At 38.8% G+C, this 12,235-nt stretch overlaps 1 protein-coding gene across 1 annotated transcript in view; it reads left to right on the top strand.

Annotated features, from left to right (window-relative positions):
• trpc7b (transient receptor potential cation channel, subfamily C, member 7b) overlaps positions 1–12,235 on the top strand; it is a 47,034-nt gene that overhangs the window by 7,906 nt on the left and 26,893 nt on the right. The window contains exons 3-4 of the mRNA XM_023416701.2: positions 5,584–5,766; positions 8,579–8,743. Of these exons, the coding sequence (XP_023272469.1) occupies positions 5,584–5,766; positions 8,579–8,743 (348 nt within the window). The remainder of the gene's footprint in view (positions 1–5,583; positions 5,767–8,578; positions 8,744–12,235) is intronic.

The raw sequence follows: 12,235 nt of genomic DNA, 5'->3' as shown, positions 1-12,235 counted from the left end.
TAACTTTTCCAGGAAAACCTTGAAAGATAAGCCAATAATATAAACTGGAAGAGCCTTTGCTCAGTTCAACCATTGCACATGGCCTTCATCTTCATCACTGTTTTTAGAGAGAGATACATCACCACTTTGTCCTCAGCTGTCCACACTGTTTTTTGGTTTTGGCATGGCAACAACTGTAAGAAATGTCTAAACAATAGTGTCTTCCTCTGTCTCTCTGCAGGGAGGCCTATTAAAATCGAGTTTGCCGGATCAGTGGCATTATGACAGTGTTGTGCTGCACAGTATAAGAAAAGAGCCCTTTTTCTGTGTATCTCTTATTCCCAAAGCCAGCAGAAAGTTTTGGTTTTGTTTGTTTCACTCTGAAATGGCAGACACTGCACAGCTTCCGACGATTATGTGCTGAATTACATTTATAGTCGAGATCATTAATGTAGAAAGTATGATCATATAATTGAACCAAACAGATACAGAAACCAAACAATGGTTTGATTACATCACAATTTCCGTCTTTCTGCTCATTTATCTCTTTTTGTCTGCCCATGTGTTGCTGCATTTCTTCCCTCGTGGTCTATTTATTTCTGTCTGTCCTTTCTTCCATCTTTCTGCCACCTTTGTGTTTGTCATTCGGCCTCTCTGCTTGTCATTCCGTTCCCCATCTCCAGACAAGTTAATGAGAAGGGCTCACCTGAGGGACCAGAGTTGTGTTGGAGCTCATCTGTCTCATTACCATCTCATTATCACCCCTCTGTCTCCCTGTCCCTCTTCACGTCATCCTCTCATTACGTTAAAATATCAAATAATGTTAAAACTGTATGCAAATAGCCTGAGACAGTCCTGTTTTTTATGAAGAAGTCAAATGTGAGGAATAAAAGTTAGGGCTTAGATTGAGGTTTATGTCACTGAGAATTAATGTGAAAGTTTAATGACACCTTTATAACATTAATGACACCTTTACAACACCCAAGCACTTTCAAAATCTTTCAAACAATGTGCTATCTTCAGCAATAACATGCCAATACCAGCATGTGTTGAAAATGCAGCAACAGTTAGGTTGAATTCCAAACATACAGATATCTAGCGTTTGTCCCACAAAAGCCTTTGAAACAATATTAATTCCGTGGGGCAGCGCAGTGATTCCCGTTCTCTCCACTATATCCTCTTGGACTGAACAATTACGGAAACATGGGGAGACACCGCCTAGGTGGCTGTCTGGAGGAAAAAAAATTCACTTACTGTAAAAAGTTCACAAATTAATATGTTATATCTTGTTTGATTAATCTGACAGTTAGTGTTTTTATGCAGGATTATGTGCTGGACTATTTCTTGGCAACTTTCGGGTAACTTTTCGGGTTTCAGGGTAACTTTCCTGGAGCCTTTTTGTCACTTTAAAGGTTGTCAGGTAGCTAGTGGATACTCCTGCGTGTGGCGTCATGTTTTACAGACAGACATGACAGTGGTATAGATTTTCTCATGTAACTCTCAAAAAGAGAGTGAATAATTTCCCAAATGTTGAATTATTCCCTTAGTCTTAGTCTTAATGGACCACATCTCAGTCACTATTTCAAACTTGTTCTGTTGTCTGACAACATAAACAGAAAAACATGTAAATGAGGACTGTTTTATTGGACATTCAGCTGTATTAAAATACTTTATATGTGAGTACAGAGAGTAGGAGAGAAGCAAACAGATAAAGGGATGGCTGAAACTGACTGACAATAAGCTGAATGCAAATAAGATGTGATGTGTCAGGTGTTTAAAGTGGTCCATCAATATACTGTGCTGTTTATTCAAAAATGTTCTAAATTCACATTATCCAAATCGCGACACCCCTGTTTCGTTATTGCTTGTTTTCTTTGGTTTTCTGAGTTAAACAGCAGCCAATACTCAAGGTTCTCACCAGTACTTTCATGATTTTCACAAGCACAAAAATGCATGGTAGACAGCCAGTCACACAGGTAAACCTGTGTTCCTCAAAATACATTTTTGATTGGATTTTGACTTAGAATCTAGTATTGGACCCATCCTGTGTGTCCCCTTGTGCCTCCACAAAATAATAAATGTATATTCTGTACATGTACACACGGTCAAGTGCAAGCAAATGTTTTCTCACCCACTGGCACAAATACACGTGTCACATGGTCATGCTGCATATCGGATGTTTATGAAGGGAGTGCTAAAGGCACATCAGGACCCCCCTAACAGCCTAACATTTATCTTCAAACATCTTACTTCTCAAGACAGACGATCAATCTCTCATAAGAGCCTCTGGATACACACAGACACACAGACACTAACCCTCCACATACCCTCAGGAGAGACGGCGAGAGGGAAAGTAAGGCAGAGGAGCGTGTCATTTAATTTTTTAAATCACATTTTAGTCTGCTCTTCTATCATGCCAATTTTAGTTTAATTTAGCTTCTGTTTATATTGTTAGAAATTGAGACAAATGCAGTTTGAGACAGACAGCAAGTGAGAAAGTGAAAAAGTGGTGGACTGATAGTGGTGGATGTCCACTCTCTCTTATTCTCATATCTCTATCTTGCACTGCTCTCCCTCTCTCCATGTTTAAGGATTGGCTCATGTCCCCCTCAGTCCACTCATCTGTAACCATTCTCACTCTGCTGCACACTGCTGTCTCCATTTTCAATCTCACAGCATCGTTCTCTTTTCTGTATCTCAGTGCCCAAGGCAAAAACCACATACCTCGAGTTGTGATTGGATTTTCACATAGACTGTATGTGTGTCGTGTCTGTATGTACGTGTTCTTGATGTGTGTATTAAGATGCAAATGTCATTGATTAAGAAAGCATTCTTGTTCGTGTACTACCCTGAAGCCTTGCTTTTCCATGAAAGTAAAGACATGAGATTGTAATTGATTTCTTTCACTTAGCAGCCTAAAGGTAAAATACACCAAATGCTGTGCTTTTCTTCATGTCCCCAAAGGGGCAATAAATGCAAGCTGCCATTGGTTGATGTTCAGAATTTACTTTTTAATTTGCAGATAGTGATGGGTCGTTTGACCAACCATGCCATTCTGTTTAATTTAGTTTTTTTTCTATGATAAATCCAAGCCTGATGGGCTGGATTTTAAAATGTATTAATTGCATTTGTATTAATTGCAGCTGCTTGGTATTTGAGTAGAAACACAAGAAACTCCCTTACTAAAAGGATTAAATGCTGAAAGAATGCAAATTATATTGATTGTCAATAAATAGGTGCATCAGAATACAGTACAGTCTCTACATACGTAATATATCATATCTGATTGCAGGCCTACAACAAACAGAGAGTAGAACCCAAGATGTTAGATGAGGATTCTGCTTGGATGAAATATGCAAAAGTTTTGGTGAAAGTGTCATTATCAACACAATGCAATGGTATGCTTGAACACAACACCAAGATGGCGGTGAATACATAATGAGAATCATTCCTTAGGGACTTTGAACCTGCCATAAGCCCCAGTGTACTGACTGCTTCCCCACTCGAATCAGCTGCTGAGGAACAGATCAAGGCAGGAGCGTGAGGGGAGGTGGTGTAAGAAAGAAGGGTGGCAAGTGAACGGGGGGGGGGGCACAAGATAGAGGGGCTGAGGGTTGAAACTGGATCATTTTATGGAGGAACAGGAGGAGATAGGGCTGAAAAGCCTGACAGGAATTGCGCATTAGTGTAGTGAGGTGGGTGAAGTTATGTTCCAGTAGTAAAAGCTCAATTCAATTTTTAAATTTGACAATAGTGCTCATTAAGCCTCCAGGGTCCTGAAAGACAATATTTTCTATTATCTTATGCCCACACATTATGATTGTGTGGGTACAAGAAAAATCTTTCAGGACTTTGGGGACTGCACAGGATTGAGGCGCTATCACTGAATTTATTCACAGTTCTCAAAAAACGTACATCTCCATCATAACGTACTAAGTGTAGCCGCATTATTAACTTCACTCCACCAAGGATGTCAACAAGATTTGAATAAGCAACATTAATTATTTTTCACTTCAATTCATAAAAAACTGAGGGAAAATTAAAAGAAAGAAAGAAAGTTTTTATTGTGTTGATAATGTGGACATGTGTTAGGCTTTTGATTGACCTCCAGGTGATTGGCTTGATCTGCTACCCCTGTGCTAGCTAGTGTAAATGCCAATCAAGTTTCTGTTATTATCCCAAAGAAGGCTGTTTGCCAAAATATTTATAAATTGAAATAAATGCATCTGAGTTATTAGTGTGCAGCTTTCCATTGTCTGTTATTCCATTCATTGAATTATGATAATGTTGGTCAAATAAAATGCAAATCAGTGTTTCCATCCACTGTTATGCAAATATCATTAACAGAGTACAAGGAGACTGCACCAGTAATTTGTCTAGTAATCTGTTAAATCCATGGCATTCCTTTGTTGCTCCCCTCCGAGAAAGACAATTATGTTCATTTAATGAGTGGATTGACCTCCGGTGTTCACACTGTTTCTTCTTCTTCTCAACTGCATGGGGTGTCTCTCAGATGCCTTTTTTTTTTTTTACTTATTGGATTTCTGGTGGAGTGGTAATCTTGCAGTATTCAAGATTTGATTCTAATATCAGACATTTTCATTCTGTTTTTTAAGGTGTAGATTCAAACTAAATATGCTAAATGATTATGTCAAATGTAGAAAACCAGTGTGGATCCTCTATTTCTGCTTTTGTGGAGTTTCTCTTGTACAGTACTGCATTTATGAGTGCTGTTTCTGCAGATGTGTGTACTGTGTCATGGAAGTATGACACAAATTATTTTCTAATGTCAGATTACTGTTCGGATTACTACGACAAAGGACTAGGGCCACCACTAACACAAATACACATAGCACTGTGGTAGTTTTTTTTTTGTCGTTTTTCTTTGTACACAAGATGAGGTCGGCTATTATGATAAAAAAGGTGGACACCCTCCAGAGGCAAACACCATTTCTAAAGAAAATCTCTGTGTTAGAAGCAGAGAGCTGAATTTGATGTGTCAAGATGGAAAGGTCATGAGTCAAATCACAGTATCACCCTTTCCATTTTTTACACTCAAGCTATATTATAATTGCATTGGGAATAAATGTCCTAGAGAGGTTTACATTTCTCAAGTGAGAGGTCCCGCACTACAGTAGATCAACAGGCACACAGGACAGGAGAAGCAGCCTCAAGATATAAGTATTTAAAATGCAGAAAGACTGTAAAGGTATCTGGCTACATTTTACAAAGACAACAGCAGGTGTCAGGTGAGTTGACAATCAATCATCAGCTACTGTGACTTTGTGATAAGATGGACACACGAAGAGGACTGGTTGATGTGAGCCCATCTGAAATATCAGAAAGACCTTCAAAACAAGAGGAAAAAAACACAGTTAAAGGGTTAGTTTTGTTTTGTAAGGTTGTGTGAAAAGCTACAAAACAGACAGCAGCTGAAGGCACAGTGATGATTTGATGGTTGGTCATCATGGTTGTGTTTATACATCTGAATAATGATGCATTCATTGTCTGAAACCAGCTGGTGACATGACTGATTCAAAGTTGATGTTTACATTAGATTTTAATTCAAGCTTCTCTTCCCCAATAAACTATCCACCCTTGCAGAATGACTACCGTAAGCTGTCCATGCAGTGTAAAGACTTTGTGGTGGGTGTGTTGGACCTTTGTCGGGACACTGAGGAAGTGGAAGCCATATTGAACGGGGACGTGGACCAGTGCCCCCCAAGTCCCTACAACCGACCCTGCCTCAGCCGTGTCAAACTGGCCATCAAGTACGAAGTCAAGAAGGTAAGATGGCCAAAACTCTACCGATGAATAAACCATATACTACGAAAAAAACATGTAAAAGATCTCCCATATAATTATAATTAGAGTTACTGTACTCTTTCAGATGTTTGTAGGCTCCCCAAAGCCACAGATGATATTGTGCAACTCTTTTCACAACCGTAGTATCAGTCTTGATGTGACAAATAATCTAGATCTTGATGTGTAAAATTGGTGGAAATCCATACATTCATTTCTAAAACAAATTTGCAAAAATGTAAAAGAAAATGTCCTATTTTGTTACGGAAATTTTTTCTAACTTTCCGTAACAAAATAGTACATTCCTGGAGCTACCCATTTACCTGGATCTACGCCAAAATTGAATGGGTTCTTCACTGGCCTATGGTCAATTAATTTTATGTCAATCCATCGATTAGCTGTCCCCTTAACCGTACAGTTCGGTCAAAAGATGCTCATAGATTTTGAAATACACTGATGACTGATTTGATATGAGAACTTGTTAGAAGACCCACATTTCCATCCTGCCAAGAGTCACTGAGTATGATCCTCAATCTATACCAGCTAATGTGGCTGACATCCATGTGAAGGAAGAGAAATTTAAAGGCCTCATTGATGAATGAATCACATTATGCTACGGAATCTGTATTGATGAGGATTATTTTGTTACTTGGGTTTGTTTTTAGATGTTGGTTTGAAATATTCCATCAAAAGTAAAGGTTCAATGCGCCATAATTGAATATGTTTTGAGGAGGATTAACATGGAAGAATATCAACGGTGTTTTACTGCAGTGTTTTACATGTAACATTTCTGTGTGTGTAAGTAAGCTAGTGTCTACGAGCCATTTTGTGCACATGTACATACAGTATGTTTGTGTATTATTCAGTGTGTGACCTCAGGGGGCCCTGTGTAAACAACAAACTGGCCTCTGTGTCAGAGAGAAAATCCCCTGCTGAGCAGAGGTGTTCTTACTAAATGTCAAACCAAATCCCTTTTCCCCATTTCACCCTGCCATACTCTCTCTCTCTCTCTCTCTCTCTCTCTCTTTCTCTCTCTCTTTCTCTCTCTTTCTCTCTCTCTCTCACACAAACACACAGGTTTTTGTTTGACCTTCATGTGCTGCATGTTTTCTCAAGCAAGTAAATCCCATGTGTATGTGTGTGTGTAAATGTTAGTGTGTTAGTATATGTGAGTGTGTTTGTGGGCCTGTTTGAGCTGTGTTTTTATCCTGTACAAGAGAGCGTGACGAATACTCTGGGAGCTAATTACACAGGACGAGAGGAGGGAGGGAGGGACAGATCGCCATGGAAACCAGGTGGAGCATGACTGTGTGTAATGCATGTTGCCGGACGCAGGCAGGGTTCATGTCATGGGTCGATAGACTGCTCACTGGACACCAGTGGGAAACTCTGTTAACTACGGCCTTGTGGGGTGGGGTGTGTGTGGTTGTGTGTGGTTTCCCTTTGAATGTAGAAATGACTGAATGCACATATGCACATTGTTCGTGTGTTCGATACGATCCGTGGATGGGAGCAGAGGATGTCAATCGTCAGCTCAGATAAACGTTCCCTGAATCTGATGACCGAGGCTGATTGGTGAAGGGCTGTGAAAGACTGATGGAGGGAGAAAACAAAGAGGCTAACGAAAAGGGAAAGCAGGTTTGACCAGCCGTTACCTGTTGCTCGGATGGTAGATGTGAACGATAAACAATCCACAAACACAGAGTTTGATTATTACACTAGTTGACTGCCTCCTGAGCATTGATTGCTCTGTTTTTCCACATCCTTCCTCCAGCTGGAACAAAAACATCCATCCTCTCCAGCCTGACCACACCATTGGTAGCCTTCATTTGTCACGTCATTTTTCGGAGTAATATTGTCAGCAGATGCTGAAATACCGGACCGAGCCTTATCTAATAAAGCAAATATGCTTCAGTAATGAATGTGAACACTCAGTGCTTCTTATTTGTATGCATGCTTTCTTATGCATACTGTATCTTAAATTGATTTGCCAACCTGCTTGTTGGCATTTTTTCATTCTAAATGAAGCCAAGTGGTGGCTGTGAATAATATATTTTGATAGTAATGAATACACAATGGATGTTCTCTAAATAGAAAAGCAGCTTGCACACTCAGCTACTTAGGAATACCTTGAATATTAACATAAAGAGGAGCACCAGAAGCCTTCTTCATGAATACTGTATAATTTCGAATTTAATCCGTTCTACACTCGTTACATCGATGTTATTCAAAAGCACTTGAAAGTACCAAGTACAGCATGCATGCCTTTAATGATAAAGATGTCATTGGTGTTATACTTTATACTGCATAGAAATTAAGAAATTCGGTCCGCTCCTTTTAGCATGAAAATCTTAACAGGATATTGGGGTGGGACACAATGAATGGAAGGATGGAGATTGGACCACAAAACAGCTTCGTCTGTTATAGAGAACACCCCCCTCACTATCTCTGTTACCTATTTGAAACAACAACACAAGTATGAATGACCATGACCATAGTATCTCAAAGGAAAAGAAATAGATTTTTTTTCTACATATTGAACCCCAACATGAATAAGCCTCTGCTGTCAGCCTGTAAAGCCAGCTTCTTCCATTATTTGACCATTGAGTCATTTCAGTGTAGGGGCAAGTTGTTTGCTGCCTCTCTGGAAACATCTTTATTGATGTCTGTTTACTAATTGATCCTCTCTTCCCTTCCTCTCTCTTTCCCTCTCCTCTTTCACCTTTCTTGCCCTGTGCTTTCTTTCCCTTTATTCTCCATTGATTTAAATTTATTGTCCCCATCTCTCTCTCTCTAGTTTGTTGCCCATCCCAACTGCCAACAGCAGCTGCTGACTATCTGGTATGAGAACCTGCCTGGTTTGAGGCAGCAGTCCGTTGGGGTGAAGTGCTGGACAGTGCTGGGGGTCACCGTAGGTTTGCCCTTCCTGGCCATTGCCTACTGGATAATGCCATGTAGCAAGGTATGAACATGAACAGTATGTGGTAGTATGACCAACTCTTTGTGTAATCATATCCACTGATCCAAACCAGAGACTCGCACCTATACTCAGAACACACACACACACACACACACACACACACACACACACACACACACACACACACACACACAATGAAATTAACTTTGCTGTTGTTTCTACTATCAATGACTTCTGGTAGGTTTGTTCTGGTTTTTATTCTGTTATTCTCTTTTTTATTATTCTGTAATACTTGGCTATAGTTACAGAATTGACACCAATACTGAGAGAAAATACCAAAATACCAATACTACCAATGACTCATAGATCTCAACTCCGTAAATATGTATTTCCTTTTTTTTTACATGAAGATCCATACATTATTTTCTGTGAAATTAGCAAAAATGTAAATCCTATTTTGTTACAGAAAGTTATCAAAAATTCCTTGATCTACCCATTTAACTGGATCTATACCAAAATTTAATGGGTTCTTCTCTGGCACATCTCTCTTTCAGGCTCATTAAAGTCACTAGGTTTATTTCTCAGAGGACCATGAATATGTAGTCAAATTTAATGTCAATCCATCCACTAGCTGCCAAGCTACATACAGACCAAATGACGAGTGTGGCTAAAAACATCACAGATATCCGATTTAAAGATCACTGTATGGTCACCATTTGATTATAGGGCCCTGAGGTACTTTATCACATTTTGTTAATACTCCATCAAGCAAATTATAATCTGTAAAGTGACACAATATGACAGAGCTGAGCAAATGGTTATGCAGATCTGCTCTTCAACCTGGATAATCCTCTACCTCATCATCAAGTGGTGTGTGTGTTAGTTCTTTAGGTCTTTAATATATGTGTGGGGTCCAAACACCAGGAGCCACTGTAATTGCGGGTTCTGACAGTTTTGTGGGGACCAAGATGCTGGAGGCCACATGTTTAAATGGCTGTTTGAGGGTTGAGACCGTTTTTTTTCGGTTATCGTAAGGATTGGGATTAGGCAGTCAGTTGTGGTGGTTTAAATGGTAAAGGGCCTGGAATGCATGAACAATGGGTCTCCACGAATGTAGTAAAACAAGGTTGTGTGTGTGTGTGCGCTAAGATTCAGAAACAGGGCTGAGGACCTTTGAGTGTTAGGTATAACTAATGAATTAGTCATTTTGTAGACTATGAGAGAAAGAGAGCAGCTGATGTCAAGTGTGTATGAGAGGATGGAGAGCAGTAACATTGAGAGTGCATCTCCACCAGCGAGACATGGATTTAATCATGAGACACTAGCGGCTTCAGATCTCTCTGTGTCACGAAAACACCTGTTTATGTTAATCTGTGTGTGCTAGTCTGTGTATGTACGTGCACATGTAAGCACGTGCATGTATGATTACATTTGACTATGAATCAACCAAATGATGAGCCTGCTTGTCACAGTATAAAAAAAAGGTAGCAGTGTGGAAATAATATGTAAAATAACAAATTAATATAGGATGCAAGGCACCTTATTATTATTATTATTATTATTATTATGTTGTTGTTGTTGTTGTTGAATGATTTTAAAAGACCGGTTAAATACTGAAAATAAACATTTGAGGTATAGAAAAGACCTATGGAGGGAAGGACAATAGAATTTAATCAAGCTAATAAATGAGACAAACTGGATGTTCATACACTCTTGATAACAATGTGATGGCCACAGAGACAAACAGGTATATTAAATGAATTTGGTAATGAAATAGATAAAGACACATTGACTGAGAAAAATACATCAAGACAGATGCAGGTTGCAGAGAGGAAGCTTTGATGTGTTTAGGTTGATTGTGTGTAGTGCGCCCTCCCACACCTGATGCTAATCATGCAATTTCGTTCTGCTCATCTCATCAACTGCTCATTTCTTACAGCTCTAGCAGAACTCCAAAGCATATTACAATTTAAATCAGCTAGGAGAGCTGAAGAAGATATTGATGTTATTGATGCTCAAGATAAGTAGTAAATTATCGAAGGCAGACAGTGAAAACATTGATACATCACATGGATATCTGCTTTGGAAATCTCCTGTAAGAGAACAATATGAGATATGCTCTTTGGAAGGGATGAAAAACAGACGCATATTATAATATACAATGTTTCTGATTGATTGAAAAGGGTGAAAATGGGGGGTGGATACATATTAAAGATGCACATGAGAATACTCTACAGCCTTCCTTGAGTGACAGGAAAGAGATGAAACAGGGAATAAGTGAAAAAACAAGCCATGAGTAAAAAAGAAGTTGCCTTGTCAGGTTCCCCTCCTGCTGGAACAAGCACCATGCTTTAGTCAAGGAATAACTTATTATATTTATTACTTATTATAATAATACTTATTATTTTACTTATACAGCAAGGCCAAGAAAATTCCACTTGTTGCTGTATTAATTAGTGAGTGAGTCAGTATTTCTTTATAGTAGTTAATTAGCACAATTCCCTTAAAAATTAGACCATTACAGAGAAATCACTACTGTACAAAAACAATGAATTTATTATACCTGCCCTATTATTCAGTTTCCTTTATGTGTTGGCATCAGTGGTTTTATTGGTGGGATTGCTGTGCAAGAAATCCCTCTATATGTTCTTCTGAGCCCAGAAACACGTGGTTCAATCAGGAGATAATGCAAATTATTTTTCTCAACGATTTATCTCATAATTTCTGAAATATTCAACAATTTGTTAACAATTTTTCCCCATGGAAATAAATGGATGGAACATTCAGATGGTAGAGTGACATCACAGCCAGAATGGGAGAAAGTGTTAATCTGTTCTGAAAATGTTCTGTTCAACCTCACGGCCACAGATTTTACTCTCCTTTCATGGCACATTTTGCATCCTTCAGCCCTTTTTCGCTTCAGACAATTTTATTTACTCCTTCATACAAATTTGTACCAACAATGCAGATTAGTTTCTGGCATTTCCAGCAGTAAAGCTCCGCCTCAGCCTTTTTTAAGTAGCCAGTAGCACACACACTCAAGCGTGAGTTTTTCCAGAAGTGAGCAATCCCACCACTAATTTTTCAGAATTGCATTTTTTAGTTTATTTGATGTAATACTAGCTGTTTACTTACACATTACAACCAGGTATGCAGGTATAAGTGAGGAAAGATGACTAAATACAAGTATATACTAAATGTATGATACATAATTATTATAAATGTAGTCTTAATTTTCAGACACTCCAGCAGTACTACTGGCAATACTGTAGAGGCTATTTATTTATGGTAATTATACCAGTTATCACAATCAGTTTGACAATAATAGGCTGACATTTATAAATGCTACATATTGCTCCCACACTCACATATTAGCTAATGATTTTTTTCTTTAATTACTCTCTTGCAGTCTGTCATGCATTTAATTTTAATTTGCTCAAGGGTCTCTTTGCCTGCAAGCTCTGACCCTGCTGTTTTGATTACTTTGATCACACTCAAGATTTTCTTTGGCTCCTCCCCTGCATCTCTATCCTT

The sequence above is a fragment of the Seriola lalandi genome, unplaced genomic scaffold (assembly GCF_002814215.2).
Source record: "Seriola lalandi dorsalis isolate HSWRI2012SDOR001 ecotype SW California unplaced genomic scaffold, Sedor1 jcf7180002054569, whole genome shotgun sequence".
NCBI classification, from domain to species: domain Eukaryota; kingdom Metazoa; phylum Chordata; class Actinopteri; order Carangiformes; family Carangidae; genus Seriola; species Seriola lalandi.
Note: the sequence above shows the minus strand (reverse complement) of the source record. Positions and strands in the feature narration are given on the sequence as shown.